General features: G+C 41.8%; 1 protein-coding gene across 3 annotated transcripts in view; it reads left to right on the top strand.

The window, feature by feature from the left end:
• Nucleotides 1-19,042, top strand: part of OSGIN2 (oxidative stress induced growth inhibitor family member 2) — a 42,380-nt gene extending 23,338 nt beyond the window's left edge. For all 3 annotated transcript variants that reach the window (XM_054018203.1, XM_054018202.1, XM_054018201.1), the window contains exons 4-6: nt 1,356-1,547; nt 12,477-12,568; nt 17,160-19,042. In XM_054018203.1, the coding sequence (XP_053874178.1) occupies nt 1,356-1,547; nt 12,477-12,568; nt 17,160-18,213 (1,338 nt within the window). In that variant the 3' untranslated portion in view covers nt 18,214-19,042. The remainder of the gene's footprint in view (nt 1-1,355; nt 1,548-12,476; nt 12,569-17,159) is intronic.
• The last annotated feature ends 1,126 nt before the right edge of the window (nt 19,043-20,168 follow it).

Here is a 20,168-nt window from a genome sequence, read left to right as displayed (position 1 = left end):
ACTGAATTTACTGGGCTAATTTCAGTTATGCTGTAAAATTATTCATCTCAAAGTAAGTGCTCTTTACATCTGCTTATTTATAGTCTGAATTTAATTTAATGATACGCACTATGTCCATCAATAAGTAAGTTACTGGGCTCTTAGTCATGTACTGGTATGTATATTTCACTGTAACAGTGTATTAATTCATCTAATATAGGGAGGGAGAAATAATCTGGGTAGAGGAAATAAAATTGGAAAATTTGAACTATGAAGTAGTTTGTTTATTTTTAACATCACTCAGGTGCCAACTTTGTGGGCCTCAATGAATCCAGGTTTGATTTTGGCGGGAAAGCAATTTGTCTTTGCTGCTGGCTATAAATGCTGTGTATTTGTCACTTTGCACCCACGGGGCTTCAATCTGATTTTGGAGAATAAAATGTCTCCTTGCCTTGTCAACAAAATGGTGTCTAAAGTCTTAGTTTTTCTTTTGGTTAGTTGCAAAGTCCTTTGCTAAGCTGATGTTTCTGGCGTTGAAGACATAGCAGTTAGGTGGATGCTGAAAAAAGAATATAAATATTTGTAGGATGCAGGGGTGAAAGTAACATTAAGTACTTACTGGTACGGGGGCTCAGCTCTGGGCCCCCAGAAGGGGCGGGGCCTCAGGCAGAAGGGGCAGGGCTGGGTGTCAGCCTGGGGCTCCAGCGGTGATTTAAAGGGCCCGGAGCTCTGGCCGCTGCCGCGGTAGCAACAGGGGTGGCTTCGATCCCTAGGCTCTTTTAAATCACCAGCCCCAGGGCACCTGCACCCACCCCCCTCCCCCAGTTGGCGGCCCAGGGCGGGCAAAAGGGGCAATGACGTTAAAGCGCTGCTGCGGCAGTGCTTTAAGGAGGGTCCTTTGCTGCGGCAGCACTTTAACTACATTGTAAAATAGTTTCTAATTAATCTAAAAAGACTAGTAAAAAAGAATAAATAATATTGAAATAAATTTGGGAATAGCCATTCATACAGGAGGCCGACCTCTTGACATGATAGAAGTCATTTAGTCCAACCCCTCCACAGTGGGGGAGTAAGTATAACCACACAATGATGGAGAGTGTGATTTAGGGAACCTGTTCATTTAATGGTAACCTCTATTATTTAAAAATATGACTGACTTGACCTTTTATTAATAGGATTTAACTGGTAACTTTAAAAGTTATTAATTTTTCTTTATGTTCAAACAATGAGTACAATCCTAATTTATGTTATTAGAGTTGACTTCTTGGGAATGCAACCATCCCTAATTAAGAGGAACTGTCCTTTATCTTTTTTTAAAACTATACTGCATGGTAACAGTTGCATCAACAAGGAAATTTTTCTTCTTCTTAATATAGGATTTAGAATACTTGTCTGAAAGTCTTGAAGGACGTTCTTCCAATCCAGTTGCAGTACTTTTTGATACACTGCTTCATCCAGATGCTGACTTTGGCTATGATTACCCACCTGTTCTGCACTGGAAGCTAGAACAGCATCATTATATCCCACATATAGTGCTTGGCAAAGGACCACCTGGTGGAGCTTGGCATGTGAGTAAACTTTTCATTTATACAGGCATAAGCTTTCATAGTAAAAAACCCACTTCTTCAGATGCATCTGCCATGCATTTGAAGAAATAGGTTTTTTACCCATGAAACCTTATGCCCAAAGAAATCTGTTAGTCTTTAAGGTGCCACCGGACTCCGTGTTTTTGTGGATACAGATTAACATGGTACCCCTCTGATACTTTTCATTTATATTCCTCTAACTCGTTGGGTTTGTATTTGAAGTTTTTCTTAGTATGGGGCTGATTTGTAGATGTTAATGAGAATTGCAGCTTCAGCCTTCTGATCTACCAAAGCCCAAATGTTTGACAAGACCCAAAACGAGGGCCTAAAATATATTCAGGAAATTTAAAATGCTGCAGGATTCATTTACTAGCATAAATAACTCTGTTACTTCAATGTCATGATTTTTTATTTTTGATGTAAATAATGTTCAGCAATAAAAGTTAGGGGACACTACATTTGTGTGGAACATAGATAACTTTAGGACTGAAATGAGAGAACATTTGAGAGGTTTTGTTGCAGGTACACAGTAGCTCCACAGGCCCTGTTACTCCTGCATGTGAACTTATTAAAATGGAAGTGTTCCTAGTATGTTTGCATATTTTTATGCTCCACTGCCAGACTACACACAGAATTTTGATTAATAAAAACCAACTACATTGCTGACCTAACTGCTGCAAGTCTGATTCAGAATTTTAATATTGATATCCTGGGATTCTGTATTTTGTCTGTGTCTTGTAATAGACGAGTAATTTACAAAAAAATTCTGTAATTTTAAAAGGATATAATCCTTTTAGGTTAAATCCCATGTTTGGTGGTTGCAGGTTATTTTTAACTGTTAGAAAAGGTAAGGGTTTTTTTTTCTTTTTTTTTTTTTCATATTGTAAATATATCAAATGGATTTAAAATTATCTATATCCTTATAGCTTTGTGAACCCAGACAGCATGGTACTAATACACTGGAATCAGAAAGTGAAACTTTCCTTTCAGTTTTCAGTCTTGACAGAATCCTTTTTAGGCATTGTGGAATCCAGTTTTGATTCACTATACTTCATATCCATGGCAGTAGATTAGTCTTGGACTTTTAATTTTTTTTATGTTTAAAAGTTAAAAAAATAAAAAAACTGTTCTGAGGATCTTTGAAAACCCCTACCGTAAAGGGAAGCCCTAGCTTTTATGGAAGATGCACTGGAGGGGGGGCCGCAGGTCTTTGGCAGGGGTGGCCCGGGGGGTTGTCTGGATGCGCGTGGGGGCAGTCTGGAGAGCGCTTGGAGGGGACAGCAGCATGGGGCACCACGAGTGCACGGGGGGCGCAGATGCTCAGGGGGCAATCGGGGCTGCCGCGGGTTCTCAGGTGGGAGCAGCCCAGGACCCCTGTTGATGCTGGGGAGGGAGGGATTGACGGGGCTGGCAGGCTCCCTACCCGGCTTCTCGAAAGTGGCGACATGTCCCGCCCTAAGCTCCTAGCTCCACACGCTGCCAGCTCCACAGCTCCCATTGGCCGGGAACCGCTGCTAATGGAAGCTATGGGGGCGGTGCCTGTGGGCTGAGACAGCGCGCAGAGCTACGAGTCGATGGTGGGACATGTTGCTGCTTCTGGGGAGCCCCCCCCAAGGTAAGCTCTGCCCAGAGCCCTCACCCCCTCTTGTACCCCAATCCCCAGCCCTGAACCCCCTCCCACACCCACACTTCTGCTGCTGCTGTGGGGGTGGTGTGGCCTGAGACTGCCCCAGCAGCGGCTGGTGTGACTGACCCAGGAGCTGCTTGAGCTGCTCGGGCAGCCCCGGCCGCTTCAGAAGTCACAGAGGTCATGGAAAATCAAGGAATCCGTGACCTCCATGACAAAGTCGCAGCCTTAGTCATCATTAGGTGGCAAGGACTGCAGCAGATGGAAGAAGCAGTATAGGTTACCAGAAGACAAGGCGGCGGCTGTTGCTTGTTCCACTACCACATTGTGTCATAATTTCAGGTAACTGCACCTCTGACTCTCTCCGTGATCTGCTCAAGGAATGCCCCCTTAGGTGTTGGGCCTCTAACAGTCACCTCTCTCTGGTCAGGAACCTACATCCCTCTCCCTCCAGACCAGGTCTTTAGGTTGAAGCCCCTGGCAATTCATTGATTATCACAGCAGGTCTGACCTAGCTCAGCATCTGCAGTTTTACACTTGCTCTATCAAGGGCAAATACACTGGTTCACCAGTGACCAAACAGCCTTACGCAGAGCACAGTGTGTTTATTTTTAGGACAGAAGCATTACAGAGAAAACATATCTTAAGCAACAAAAAGTCTAAATGCATGCGTAAGCTTACTAGCTATCAATCATCTTTACTGTAGAGACCTTATCAGGCTCCAGTTCTTCAAACCCTTCAGCAGAGTTTTTTCCCCTCTTGGTTAAAAAGGCACGTCAGTTTGCTGGATCAAAATGAGCCCCTCCCCCAGTCAGTTCATGCTGGCTCTTAATACCACAAGCTCTTTCTTTGTTTCCTGGGTCTCTTGAACCTGGTCTGTATCAGTATATGCAATTCACCCCAAAGGGTGGTACTTCTCTCAATTTATTTACCTGTCCCAGCATCTGCAGAAATTCCCCCACCTTGATTCTAGTTCCTAGCAGGCAAACTTTTTGGCCCGAGGGCCACATCTGGGTATGGAAATTGTATGGCAGTCCATGAATGCTCACGAAATTGGGGGAGTGGGGGAGGGCTCTGGCTGGGGGTGTGGGCTCCGGGGCCAGGAATGAAGAGTTCAAGGTGTGGGAGGGGGCTCCAGGCAGTGGGTTGGAATGTGAGAGTGGGTGAAGGTTCCAGCTGGGGGTGCGGGCTTTGGGGTGGGGCCAGGGATGAGGGGTTTGGGGTACAGGAGGGTGCCTCTGGGGGTGGAGCCAAGGGGTTGGGAGCATGGGAGGGGGCTCCAGGTGTGGGAGGAGGTATAGGCTCTGGTTGGGGGTGCGGGCTCTGGGATGGGGCCAGAAATGAGGACCGCAGGGTGCGGGAGGGGGTTCTGGGCTGAGGCAGAGGATGGGGCATGAGGGGGGTGAGGGCTGCAGGTGCAGGCTCTGGGGTGGGGCTGGGGATGAGGGTTTTGGGGTCCAGGAGGGTGCTTTGGGCTGGGACTGAGGGGTTCGGAGGGCGGGAGGGGGATCAGGGCTGGGGCAGGGGGTTGGGGTGCAGGGGGGGGCTCAGGGGTGCAGGCTCCAGGTGGGGCTTATCTCAGGCAGCTCCTGGAAGCAGTGGCATGTCTCCCCACTGACTCCTATACAGAGGTGTGGCCAGGCAGCTCTGCTGCGTGCTGTCCTGTCCACAGGCGCTGCTGCTGCAGCTCCCATGATTCCCGGTGGTGCTTGGGACAGGGGCAGCATGCTGAGCGAGGCCCCCTGGCTGTCCCTAGGAGCATAGGAGCTGAAGAGGGGACATGCTGCTGCTTCCAGGAGCTGCGCGGAGCGGCCCCCAACCCTGCTCCCTGGCTGGAGCGCCGGAGCGGGGCAAGCCCCAGACCCTGCTCCCCAATGGGAGTTCGGCGACGGTTTAAAACAGCTGGTGGGCCGGACGCAGCTCAAGGGCCATAGTTTGCCCACCCCTCTCCTAGATAGAGCTTGGTAACCCTCCCCAGTCATCCAGCATGCATTCCCTGGCTCACAGACGTATAGAGAACATTTATAAATTTGATGCAGTAGTCTCAAACATATGCCTATGTTTGTCATATCTATTAAAGGGATCACCAAACCTTTTTATAACCTAGATCACTAATAGAATAAATGTCTTGCTGACCACTTCCCTGCTCATATGCTGTCATACGTCCCACATTCTCTTCTGCTAGCAATTGCAAACATTCCTATGTGAGCTATAGCAATTGCTTATTTTATTATGACTTTTACATGTATTTCATATATATTTTTGCTATCTCTGTAATGCAGTTTAGCAGCTAGTAACAAGCAAGAGAGTCAACCAGCTCTTCATAAGCCACAAGCATAAACCACTTGTTTGGGAACTACTGTTAGCAGCAGCCTAATTGCTCAGGGCAGATAAAATTGATGGGCCGATATTTTGTTATCATTGATTGTGGTAACCTGTTCATTATCAGACTTGCAACACTCTGTTTGTTCTGAATTCGGTGCCAGGAAGCAAATTTTAACAGAAGAGGAACAAGAAATGCTCAACTTAGTTCAACCAGGAACTTGCCTGCTGGCTATATTATTCTGCTAGTAAATATGGCTGGATAACTTTTCTTTTATTAAGACTCTTTTTTCCATATCTCACCTCATGTTCTTTTAGGATACTGTAGAACCCATTAACTAATTAATCTATTGTTTAAATTCAGGGATGCAATGGTGTTTTGGTGTCAAAGCAAAATTTCAAAGTTTATGCATGTGTATACACCACCAACCATCAACTCAGTACTCTCCCCACATCAGGTAATCTTGTGATCACAGCTAAAATGGTTAACAGAGAATTTGAAGTTAAAAATATAATTCATGCCGGTCAGCATGGTTTCATGGAAGGTAGATCTTGCCAAACAAACCTGTTGTCTTTCTCTTTCTCGTTTAAAAAAAAAAAAAAATTACAGTTCTAGTTGATAAAGGCAAATGTGTTGATACACCTCTACTCCGATATAACGTGACCCGATATAACATGAATTCAGATATAACGTGGTAAAGCAGTGCTCCGGGGGGGCGGGGGGGGTGCACCCTCCGGTGGATCAAAGCAAGTTCAATATAATGCGGTTTCACCTATAACGCGGTAACATTTTTTTGGCTCCCGAGGACAGTGTTGTATGTGGGTAGAGGTGTATATTATACGATTTGTCCAAGGCATTTGATTTAATACCATGTGACATTTTGATTTAAAAATATGCATGATATGAAACTAACAGGACACACATTAGATGGATTACAAACTGGTTCACTGATAAATCTCAACGTGTAGTTGTTATTGGAGTCATCAGTGATGGACTGTTTCTAACAGGGTTCTCCAGGGAACTGTTCTTGGTTCAGAGCTATATAATATTTTATCAGTGATCTAAACAATGATATAAAACCTTTGGCAGTTAGGTTTGCAGAAGACACACAGATTAGTGGAGTACTAAATAATGAGAAGGACAGGTTACTGTTACAGAGTGAGCTGAATTGCCTGGTTAAATGGTCACAATCCAATAAAATATATTTTAATATGGTCAAATGCAAAGTACTACGTCTGGGAATAAAGAATGCAGGCTATGTCTACAGGGTGGGAGATGGTGTCTTGGAAAACAGTGACTTGGAAAAGCATTTAGGAGGGTCATTATAGATAACTGCCTCAATATGAGATCTCAGTTAAATGCTCTGGTGAAAAGGGCTAATGTGATTTTTTTGGATGTATAAAAAAGGGGTTATCAAGTAGAAAAAGGGAAGTGTTCTTGCCTCTGTGCACAGCATTGGTTAATTCTGATGTCCACCCTTCAAGAAGGATTTGGAAATACTGGAAAGAGTTGAAAGAAGGGCCACAAAAATAATCCAGAGAGTAGAAAGCACGATTTAGGATATAAAGTTAAACGTGTTCAAACTATTCATCTGATCTCACTCTGTCTAGGTACTTAATGTGTGGAAAATGTATCTAATAATGTGGGAGGCTTTTCAAACCCGCTGACTAAGGCATAACAGAGATCTAATGGCTGGAATTTGTAATTAGACAAATTCAGTGTTGAAATAAGATGCACTTTCCTGGCACTAAGAGTGTTTGACTATCAGGACAGTTTACCGGGAAGCTGGTGGACTCAGGATTGCTTGAAGTCTTTAAAATGAGATTAGATATCTTTCTAAAATATATGCGTTAATCCATCTTCTGGGAGAAATTCTATGTCCTAAGTATGCAGGAGGTTGGGCTGGATGGTTGTGGTGGTTCCTTCTGGTATTGGAGTCTGAATCCCCCTTTTCATTCTTCCTTCATGGCCCATAGGGAGAACGGGAGCTCTGCATTGCCCTTAATGTGCTCATAATATTTACAGCTCTGTATAAAGACTGAGTATAATCAAGTCCCCGGCTTCAGTCATTCATCTGCAGGAATCAGGAGGGAATCCCCCCTCCCCCCCCAACCCAGTGAACAATTAGCCAAATTAAATATTCTGGGTTGGGGTTGGTTTTTTTGGGGTGGGGCTAGTTTTTTTGTTTGCCCCCTCTTAAGCATCAGGGATTCGCTCAAGATGGGACAGGACATCAATTGGTGTGAACCAGTGCTTTGAGGTGGTACAGAGAATCCTCTTTCTCGGATGGTTGGCTGGTGTGTCTTGCTCACATGCTCAAACTAATCTCCAGATTTGAGGTTGAAAAAAGAATTTTTATCCAGGTCAGATTGGCAGGGATCTTGGATGGGTTTCCATCTTGTTCTGCAGCATGGAGTGTGGATTGCCTGCAGAGATCGTCTGTACATATCTCACCTAATCAATTGCCTGCTGTTACAGGGGCCTAGGGCATTGATGGTGCCTCAGTCTATCCTGTTCTGTGCCTGTAGCACACAATAGTTTAGTCTCCTGAGGACTGAAATGCTTCTCATAATCCAAGTTATTGAGCTCAATATTTAATGACCTGTGGTATACGGGTCAGACTAAGGACAGAAGGGACCATTAGATCATCTAAACTCTATAAAATAATGATGGTAGTGCCTTACATTGTTTCTTCTTTGATTACACTGCTCTACAGCCAAAATGCTTCTGAAATAAATGTAGGCAAACTTTACTAATTTTGGGTCACTGAGAATGAAAATGATGCTTAAAATTGTTGATTGGCTCTAGTTTTTAAGATATGCTATTGGGTCAGTATATACGACCCTTGACTTGGGAATGGCAGAGGATAAGTGCGTTATAAAGGGAAGGGATCTCAATTTAAACCAGAAATGACTAAAATACATCTTTGACTGGATCTATGAATAAATCTATGACTGGGTTTGGACAGTACTTGCTTTTTAGGCAAAACACTGAATGATGCAATCTGAAGCTGGTATTGCGTCATACATGATATGAATTGCATCATGTTATTCCTAGAAGTCATGGATGATGCAATCATAACGAATCTTACATCACTCTGCTGAACAAATTGCCCTATATCAGCTCTAGAAATCATACAGTGTTGTGCTCTTATTTGTCAGTGTTTGATTTTGCAAAGGGACACATTTCTGTTTAGCCAAAGTGAACAGAGATGCCTCGTACTTGTGTGAACAGTGCAGATAACTTCCGCTATGTTTGTGGTGAAGTGACTTTTGCATCACAAAAGCGCAGTATAACCACTATGGTTAAGAAAGCCTATCACCTTTATTTTGGCTGCAAAATTGGAGATCAGGACAAGAGGTGGGCCCCACACATATGCTGCAACACTTGTGCAACAAATCTTCGCCAGTGGTTGAACAGGAAAAGGAAATCTATGCCTTTTGCAGTGCCAATGATTTGGAGAGAGCCAACAGATCGTACCAGCAATTGTTACTTCTGCATGGTGCCTCCAGTTGGGAAAGGTGTGTCAAAGAAGAAAAAGTGGACTGTGCATTATCCAAACATTCCATCAGCTATACGCCCAGTACCCCACGGAGAAGGACTGACGGTTCCTGATGCACCAGAATCATTCTCACTTGAGTCAGACGAGGAAGAGGATGAAACTTCTGGTCCTGAACCATCAATATCACAGGACCCACATTTTCTCCCATCCTCCTCCTCTGAACCACACCTCATAACACAAGGTGAACTGAATGACCTTGTCAGGGATTTGGAACTACCCAAGAGTAAGGCAAAGCTGTTGGGCTCCAGACTACAGCAGTGGAATCTCCTGGCAGGTGATGTTAGGGTTTCCATGTTCCGTGACCGTCAAAAGGATCTTGTCCCATTCTTCTTCATGGAAGGTGATCTTGTAGCCTGCAACAACATCGATGGTGTGATGGCAGCCCTCAACATCGTTCACGATCCAGATGAGTGGAGACTGTTCATTGATTCATCGAAGACGAGTCTTAAAGCTGTTTTACTGCATAATGGCAACGTTTTGCCATCAATTCCAGTTGGTCATGCAGTCCATATGAAGGAAACCTATGACAACATGAAACAACTTTTGAGGTGCATAAACTATGACCAACATCAGTGGCAGCTTTGTGGCGATTTGAAGGTTGTTGCTCTCTTGCTTGGTCTGCAGACTGGATACACAAAGTACTGCTGTTTTCTCTGCGAATGGGATAGTCGTGCAAGAGATTCCCACTATATCAAGAAAGATTGGCCACTCCGACAGTCATTGGAGCCTGGGAGGAAAAGTGTTCAGCATTCACCACTTGTTGAATCAAGAAAGATTTTTGTTACTACCCTTACACATCAAGCTGGGTCTGATGAAGAACTTTGTCAAGGCCATTGACAAAACACAAGCAGCTTTCAAGTACCTCCGTGGAATATTTCCAAGGTTAAGTGAAGCTAAGATAAAGGAAGGTGTCTTTGTTGGTCCTCAGATTCGTGAACTTCTTCGAGATGATGCATTTGACCATGCACTGCGTGGCAAGGAAAAGACGGCATGGAAAGCCTTCCAGTTAGTGGCAATAAATTTTCTCGGAAACAACAAGGCAGACAACTACAGGTTGTTGGTGGAAAACCTCCTCAAGGCATACAAAAGCCTTGGTTGCAACATGTCACTAAAGATACATTTTTTTGCACACTCATCTAGATTTTTTTCCACCGAACTGCAGAGCAGTGAGCGACGAGCACGGCGAGCGATTTCACCAGGACATTGCAACAACGGAGAAACGCTATCAGGGCAAATGGAGCCCATCAATGCTTGCAGACTATTGCTGGACAGTGACAAGAGATGCTCCATTTAATGAATACAAGAGACAAGCCAAGAAGCGCCGAGTAGACACCGAATAGGACTAAACTATGTACATAATAGTTTTTTGCCTTTTGTTTCATAATAAATTTTATTTATATAACCCTTTTGCTGATTTTTAAAGTGTTACATAAACAGGACAGGTGAAATATTATCATGTAAAGCAACCATAAACACATGAAAAGACCTAGGTTTACAATTTATGATTAAAACTCTACTATCTACACAATATACATGACATAAAAAGTAAAAACTTAAATATCTTAGAAACAGTAGTCAATCAGTTGTTTTAATTATCATATTTGAATTCAGCACCTCAAAATACATAGTAAATAGCACATTTTATCTCTGAAGCAGACGACTTCTCAAAAATTGTAGACCAGTGTTATATGGGATTTGGGATCTGTTTTTCAAAGCACTCATCCTTTTATGGAGGGCACTGTAGAAGGGCAAAAGATTATTATCCCTAAATGTGGACTCCCTTGTCATTTTCATTAACCACCATTTGAATTAATTTCAACTTTCATGATCTTATTTTTGTAAATAAAGTGGAAATAACTGTTGAAAACTACCTTACAAAATGGGATATCTCAAAAGGTAACCCTTGGCAATAGTGTGTGTGTGTAGGAAGAGCAGTGCTGTTGAAAGGGAAGACAAGGTGCTTGTTTTTTCAGGGACATCCTTAAACAGTTTTGCACCACCTTTCTCATTTCCTAACATTATAAAGCTGGCTGTTTCTACCCCATTGTTTTGATGTATCCATATATTTATCAATAATAATGGCCAAGCCACATCTGTCTCATAAATTCAGTGCAAATATTTCTCCACTGTTCCTCTGTTCTAAAACACGTTGAGTCCTTTCACACTTCCTGATTTAAGATTGTGCAGGTTAGACACTAAAAAGATGATTTTGCTTCCCAGAGCCATGCAATGCACTTTCTTCAATGGGACAAATAAAAATATATGGGTAAAACACTTTTCCAGCTGAGTAGTGCCCTGAATCTGACCTCTCTCGAGTACTCAAGAGAGTCTATCTTTCAATGTCATTCTATAAGATTGCCATCTAGAACTGATATTTATCTCATCCTGTTTATCTGAGAGGTTTCTTATTTTTTTTAATATTTGTTCTACAATAACATCTAGAAGCCCCAACTGATATTGAGGGCCCCAGTGTGCTACGCATTGTACAAACACCTAGTAAAAGACAAGCTCTACCCCAAGGCACTTACAACCTCAATATTCAAGATAGACAAATGGTGGGAGAGGAAACAAAGGCTTCTCTGCTAGTCCTCTGTATTTCAGTTTCTTCTGAATCTTATCATGTTCAACACATCTAATGTTCCATCCTTTTAGGTAATAGGATCCCTTTTTATACTTGGCCATATATTTTCTGTTGATTTTTTTGCTGTAATATTTTTCCCTATATGTACATCTTGTACAGAGTCTGATCATCACCCATTGAAATCATTGAGAGTTTTTTTCCGTTGATTTTGATGAGAGCAGGATGAGGTTTACAGTTTGTAATCCTGTTTCCCTCATTCTTAGGGACCCAAACTTCCCCTTACCTGTGGGACTTCTGACCTTATCCACTGTATTGAGCCTGTTAATTGTCTTATTCATTAAAGTTTTGAACATGAGATATAATGTAATGGTGCTCTCTACCGCCCTCCTTTTGTTTTCCACCTGTCCTTTCCTTGATTGCTACCAGGCACTATTTAGCTAAAGATTTAGGACTTTGTATTTCATATTTTATTGGCCTCCCAGCACTTGTTGTTTTTCTTATTTTTAGTTCCATGCTTGCAATATGTTGCTTTTATTTTCCTTTCTAGTTGTACTTTCCTCATCTGTAATTCTTCTGCTTTTCTCCATTAAATTTATCAAAATGCATCACCCCATGATCAAACTGCATACTTTATTTCCTAATTATAACATGAAATCTTGTTTTATTTGCAGTCCACATGTGATACATCATCATCCTTTTTATTTCTGGATAAGTGCAGTGGAACCACTTTAGCAATATTTAGAAGAAATGTACTCATATAAAATAATTTTAAAATTTACCTGATCCATTTAGTTTGATTTTTTTCCCCCCTCCCATAGACTATGGAAGATTCTATGTTGACAATCAGTTTTGGAGACTGGATGGAGTTACCAGGACTGAAGTTTAAGGATTGGGCAGCTAGTAAACGCAGGTAAAGACAGTAAGTTTCTTAAAGTGATAGATGCAGAAAATGTGACTTCTGTAAATAGAACCTTTTTTTTTTTTTTTAAATTTGAGAACTGCTAGATAATAATTGTAATTATTACAGTGGCACTTCTCGTTCCTTGAGTGCCTTAGACAATGGTATACTTATTTAACAAGGTGGAAACTGGTCATTATAGCTTCACCTGAAAATTTTTTTTATTATAAGCTTGTGTACAAAAAGCAAATTGGTGAACTTGCTTTGTATTTAATCTTGTTATTCAGGGTCTCTGACTGAAAGTTTTTAACACGTGCATGTGGTCATTCACTTGTTTTCTCCTGCTATTATGCCAAAAATGAAATTAATCACTTTTGTCTTTTTCTTTTAAACCTCTCTTTGTCTCAGAAGTTTATGTAATGGAATTTCAGGGCCATTTTAAAGTGGATCTGACAGTGGTTGTTCAAAACAAATATATTAGTTACTAGTGCCCATTATAAAATATGAGCTAAATGATATATTTAAAAAATGGATTGTATTTTGTAGACCTTTCTGGAGCATCAATCGTCCCAGTGCTTAAGTGATACATATAGTATTTGGAGTAGTTACATTGTGCTGATTAAAATCCCCATCTTAAAAAATGAACCTTTAATATCATCTTATTTTCTACAGCCTTGTTTTTTAATTAAAGAGCACTTTCTAGCACACTTAATTCATGCTATGCTTATAAACAAGTCCTACAAGTGCTACTGTGTTAAAGTGTTTACTACCATGAAATCAATGGAATTACTCATGGGAATAAACAACTGCAAAACAGTTGTGTTTGCAGGCTTGGGCTCCTAGATAGAAGGTGTAAGAATTATTAATTATGATGATAAATCTGAAGAGGTTTTAAGGAAAGATTTGAAGGAAGAGAGTGATGAGGAAAAGGAGACTTATGTTTATAAAAGGCGGCATGAAAGAGCAGAATGGGAATAAGAACTGAACATAGGAGTATGAGTTGAAAAGTGCATAAGAAGCAGAAGAGGGAATGGTAGGGGATACCAAGAGAAATTAGATCAGATACGTAGGTGGGGGGAAGACTGTGGTGGGGGCTAATAGGTGAGGCTAAGGAGCTTGAATTTAATACACTGTAAGATAGATAAGGTAAGATAAGGGCCCTACCAAATTCATGGCCATGAAAAATGCATCACGGATCACGAAATCTGATCTTCCCCCGTGAAATCTGATCTTTCGTATGCTTTTACCTTATACTATACCAATTTCACAGCGGAGACCAGAGTTTCTCAAATTGGGAGTCCTGACCCAAAAGAGAGTTTCAGGAGGGTTGCAAGGTTATTTTAGGGGGGATTGTGGCATTGCCACCCTTACTGCTGGGTGGCCGGAGAGTGGCGGCTGTTGGCAGGGTGCATAGGCGCTGACTTGCCCTCTTCCCGGTGCATTTTCGACCCCCCCCTTGGCCCCGCCCCTTCACCGCCTTTGCCCCACCCCCATTCCACCCCTTCTCCAAAGTCCCCGTCACTTCCCACCCCCATTCCACCAAGTCCTCACCCCTGTCCCGCTTCTTCTCTGCCTCCTCCACTGAGCACGCCGCGTCCCCGCTCCTCCCCCTCCCTCCCGGAAAGTTGTAAGCGTTGCCAAACAGCTATTAGGTGGTGGGAAGTGCTGGGAGGGAGGGTGAGGAGCAGGGACACGGCGCGGAGCAGGGACGTGATGCGGGGGGAGGGGGAGAAAGGAGGCGAGGAGGGGGGAACTTGGCTGCCGGTGGGTGCAGAGCTTTCCCCGTGGGCGCTCCAGCCCCGGAGCATCCCCGGAGTTGGCGCCTATGGCCGGGCGCCCACTTCTGAAGGCAGCGGTCCACCAGCAGCAGCACAGCAGTAAGGGTGGCAATACCATACCAGGCCATCCTTCCTTCTGTGTTGCTGCTGGCGGCAGCTCTGCCTTCAGGACTCCCCGCCAGCAGCCGCCACTCTCCAGTTGCCCAGCTCTGAAGGCAGCGCCGCTGGCTGTAGAAGTGCAGAAGTAAGGGTAGCAGTACCACAACCCCGCCTACAATAACTTTGTGACCTCCCCCCGACAACTCCTTTTTGGGTAGGACCCCTATAATTATAACGCTGTGAAATTTCAGATTTAAATAGCTGAAATCATTACATTTACTATTTTAAAAATCCTATGACTGTGAAATTGACCAAAATGGACTGTGAATTTGGTAGGGTCCTAATTATTAAAACAAAAACAGCCGCAAGGTTGGGCTCACACATAGAATGAGGAGGATTAAAAAGAAATATTGAACAGTTCCCATTCAGTGAGCACCATTCATCCTGTATACTGAGTGAGGTAGTGGTTGTGTGGAAAAAATAAGATAATGTAATTAAAGATTCTGTCATGCAGATGCAGAAGGGGACAAATTATGGTTGCACGAGAAACCTTATTTTTGGCATTTTTAACTTTTGTATGCTTGAGATTGCAACCTTAAAGTTCTACTAATGTAGGTGTTCGTTTTTTTTCTTCTTCTTCTTGTAATTAACGATACACATGGATCCCAAGAGAGCCTTCATAAAGATACCTGAAGACTTTTTCTTGGATGAGGGAGAAGTTAGTCCTAGAAACCAAATAATTTGAGACAGATTGATGTGCAAGTGTAGGCCTGGGAGTCCACAGTTCTTGAGTTCTAACCTCAGCTCTGCCACTGACTTACATAGCCCCACACTGAGTAATAATGTCCGTTTCCTTATAAAATTGAGCTAATACTTGCCTTCCTACCTTACTGTTGTAAGGATTGGGGTTAGTGTTTATGCAACACTCTGAGGAGATAAAATTAACACCTTTGTAGTGCTCTAGTTTTAAGAACTTTTTTACCAGTGGAGTAAGTGCAGGATTATGTTGCACTGACTGAGGGCTCACCACTGCACAGAGAAAAATGCAGCTTTTGGCCTGAGCCATTACGTTCTTAGTTAAATCAAAATCTCAATTTAAATAAACGTGTAGAAAATATATTATAAAATATATATTTTATGCAAAACGCTACCCTTACTGCAGTTAGAGTTGAGAAGTCAGAGTTTAGGTTGAAAGCTCAACTAGCTCTGACATCTGGTACTTAGGCTTTAAAATGTAATCTTGTTATAAATTGTCTTAATATATAACAAGCTGGAATTTATATAGTTTTATAGCACAGCCTTCAAATTTGATTTGAAGTCTCAATGAGACCTACAAAACATACCAAGTTGGAAGAAAATCATTTCAGTGATGTTAAAAGTTATGAACTGAGTTTGTTGTCCTCTTGTTTCATGACTAATTTTGAATTACTCAAAAAAAGCCATGAAAATTTCAAGTTGTGGTCCATCTTTAAAATTAAAGAACTAATTTTCTTCAAACTTGACTTGTTTTGTATACCAGAAATCAAAAGTTGTATGCAGTGTTGTTGTAGCCATGTCGGTCCCAGGATATTAGAAAGAGAAGGTGAGTGAGGAAGAACTATTTCCACAGCTACAATGATCAACACCCCCCACCCCCACAACACACCTTTCAAGATCCATGGGTCCTACACATGCATATCACGGGTGGTGTACATCATCCAGTGCAGTAAATACCTCAGTAACCACCATATGGGTGAAACCAGACAATCACTACACTCTCAAATGAACTCTCAAAGGAAAATGATAAAACTACCCTGTCACCTGTGGGTGAACACATTTCACAAGTTGATGACTCTGTCTGACCTATCAGCCTGCATCCTCAAAGGAAACCTGTACAACACTTTCAAAAGATGATCCTGGGAGGTTAAATTCATAACTTTGCTACACGCTAAAAAATCAGGTCTGAATAAAGACATTGGATTTATGGCTTTTTACAACAATGTGTAACCCACTAATTCCCCTTTTTGTCCTATGACTACAGGGGTGTTAACACTTCACATTGAATAGTCCTTTAGAATATGTGCTAACAACTTATGCTAAACTATCTGTTCAAACTTGGGACTGGTCTGCATTGCTACTTAAGTCGATGTAAGTTACATCCCTCGGGGGTGAGCAAAAAATCACCCCTCTGCATGACGTAGCTTACGCTGAGCTAACGCGGTGTCTACACCGTGCTACGTCAGCGGGAGAGCTTCGCCCGCGGACTTACCTTCTGCCTCTTGGGGAGGTGGAGTACTGAAGTCAATGGGAGAGCGCTCTACCATTGACTTACTGTGTCTTCACCAGTCCTGCTAAATTGATGCCGCTGCATCGATCACAGCAGTACTGATTTAGCGTGCCAGTGTAGAGAAGCCTTTGTATTTAGCTGTGACACTCAGTACCTTTCCTAAACATGAAGAAGAGCTCTGTATAGCTCAAGAGCTTGTCTCTCTCACCAACAGAAGTGAGTCTAATAAAAGATATTACCTCACCCACTTGTCTCTCAGACATCAAAAGAGCAGTTTACAGTCTTGTCTTCAAACTCCATACAATAAAACATATTGAACTCAGTGTAGTTGTGTTGAGAGTGAAGGGTTGAATCAACCCTGCTTAAATTTGAATCTGTACATTCAATATTTCAAATGTGATGTTCGACCCATCTATTGGAGCATAAATGTTAACTGGAAGCCTTTTTGTTTTTGTTTCAGAAGTATAAAGAGTGACAGAGTTATGCCAGAGGAAATAGCTTGTTATTATAAACAGTATGTTAAAGTCATGGGCCTCCAGAAGAACTTCAGAGACAATGCTTACGTAACATCTGTTTCAAGACTTTACCGAGAACAGGATGATGAAGATGAAAGCCAAGTGAGTGAAGATATTTCAACACAGAATTTGCAAATGGAAAAGGAAGATGTACAGACATCATTGATCAAGAGAAACTGGGAAGTCAGAGGTTATCAGAGAACAACAGATGGCTCTCAGGTGCCCTTCTGCCTCTTTGCTGAGAATGTGGCTCTTGCGACTGGAACTTTTGATTCTCCTGGCCGACTACAGGTTGAAGGAGAAGAATTTCCCTTTGTGTTTCATTCCATGTCTGACTTTGGAGCTGCCATCAGCAAAGGAAAACTACGTGGGAAAGTAGACCCTGTCTTAATCGTGGGTGCTGGACTCTCAGCAGCTGATGCAGTACTGTGTGCTTACAACAATAACATCCCTGTAATTCATGTGTTTCGTAGAAGGGTTACTGATCCAAGTTTAATTTTCAAACAGCTGCCTAAAAAGCTTTATCCTGAATACCATAAGGTCTATCATATGATGTGTACTCAGTCACACGCTGTGGACTCTAATCTGCATTCTGCTTACACCAGTTTTCCTGAACACCGTGTACTTTCCTTCAAGCCAGACATGAAATGTGTCCTACAGAGTGCCTCTGGATTGAAGAAAATCTTCAAGTTCTCCGTAGCCTTAGTACTGATAGGTTCTCACCCTAATTTGTTCTTTCTAAAGGACCACGGTCAGGGGATAGGTCATAACCCAAACCAGCCAATCACATGCAAGGGTAATCCTATTGAGATTGATCCATATACTTACGAGTGCACTAAGGAAGCCAATCTTTTTGCATTAGGCCCACTGGTTGGAGACAATTTTGTACGGTTTTTAAAAGGAGGTGCACTGAGTATTGCACGCTGTTTGGCTACAAGACAAAAGAAGAAACATCAACTAATTGTTGAAAGAGGCGGGGGTGGAGATGGTGTCCCCTAAAACATGCAGTCATATAAACGTTCATATATGGAATTACAGGCATACTCTAACAAGCAACTCAGTGACAGCTAAATTCATTAGTAGCCTCTTCTTTGTTAGTATACAAGTCATGCTTGTATTGCCTGGTAGAGGATGCTGACACTACATTACTTCACCCTTTTCAAAAGACAGAAATGTGGTCTGCTGTTTTAAGTGCTCTGTTCCACAACTGGAATTTCTTCCAGATAGACAGCAAATGAGACTAACTTACATTGACTTGCCTCTGGTCTCTTGCTCAAATGAAAGAGCACACTTACTCTCTGGAAAGAGAATGTCTTGCCGGAGCGCTGGATTTTATTCTTAGTATTTCACCACACAAAATATACTTATTGTGAAAGTATAAATCTAAGTTACATTGTAAGAGCAGAAAGCTTTCCTTGTGATGATCTTTGGTCTCAAAGCAAGTGTGCATATTTTGAACAAGGATTATATTTATTTTGCCATAGTAATACTGGCATTTTTATAAATGTTTATTTATCCCTTAGTAAAACAGTCTTTACAATAAAGAAAGAGGATTTCTATAAGCAGAAAAAGATTGGCTTAACAGTTAAACCAGATCCATCATAATTTGGTACTGGGATAAAAGAGAGAACAGCATTCCTTTAAGCGTAGCTGCTAATTTGACAATCACTAATGTTTTTGTCAAGCGTATGCCTACACTTCCATAAGTGCATAAGGACCATAATATAGGGATTTTATAGAGATCTGTTCTCTATTACACTGCTATGTAACTTTCCAAGAATATTCTGGTTTACAGTAAAATAATAAAGTGCTGATGTAAGTGCTCTTATGAGAGTGTCAATATAGTGAATACCTAATGTACTTTTGAAAAAAAAATCTATTTGAAAAGGAAATATTGTTGAGAAGTAACTGTAAAACTTGTAAACAATTTTTCTCACAATCCCACTAAAGAAGACTGGATGGGATCTCTTATCTGGTGGAGATGGGGGCAGACACGCCCATCTTCCCTTACTAAATCCAAGCACTGGCTCCTGCTCTTTTCTAAGGTAATGCTTAACATTACAACTAGGACGTCTCTAACCACTCATATTTCTTCTTTAAAAGCCATGGTCTAAAACTGTCACCATACAAAATGACTGAGCCTGTATAGACATGTTCTTGCTAAACCATCATTCTCTGCTTATGGGAGTGACAAGGATGCAAACTCAAGACTGTAAATCAGCACATTCTAAATTTCACACCTCTGGTCTCTAAGGTGACACCTAGAGTCTCAAGCCCAAGTATTTAGATAAATAAACTACTATAGACACTACCAAATGTTATTCATTATAGCTGGGACAAACAATAAATTGAAAGTTTCTAAATAATAATTTTCAGAGCTAGTTAAGTACTCATGTGTACCCCCTTTGGATAGATGTTCAGTTTTAGTTTAATCCATTACCAGGCACTTTAACTCATATCTAATGTGGTAGAAGACATGTTGTCTAATTCAGTTCATTAATGTCTGCTCTTAAGTGTACTGTGGAGTATATAATGGTAGTTTTGGATTAAAAAGGCCTTTATGTACATTAATAAAATGAAGCTCAAACCCCCAAAAGATCACAATGATGGACAAGATATAAGAACCTGAACAGAATACAGAAAAGAGCCTTCATAACTTATACTTGGAGACCGTGCATAATTGGTGATATACATATTCTTTTATCTCAACCACGTGACTCTTGAGTTGCATTAATTCAGTAATAGGCACAAATAGATGGGATAGTGCTCAGTCTGTCTGTGCTACTAATAATCTTGGGGCTTGAGCCTGCAAACATTTAGGCTTGTTAGTATAGTTATGTAGGATCTGGAATTTTGCGTAAGGGAAGTGGGGGAAGCATTAAGGCACAGGCATTCAACCATAGTATTTTCAATTGAAGGCTAAGGAATCTACAATTTAGAAACCTAGTTGTGTA

This window comes from Malaclemys terrapin, chromosome 2 (genome assembly GCF_027887155.1).
Source record: "Malaclemys terrapin pileata isolate rMalTer1 chromosome 2, rMalTer1.hap1, whole genome shotgun sequence".
Taxonomy (NCBI): domain Eukaryota; kingdom Metazoa; phylum Chordata; order Testudines; family Emydidae; genus Malaclemys; species Malaclemys terrapin.
Note: the sequence above shows the minus strand (reverse complement) of the source record. Positions and strands in the feature narration are given on the sequence as shown.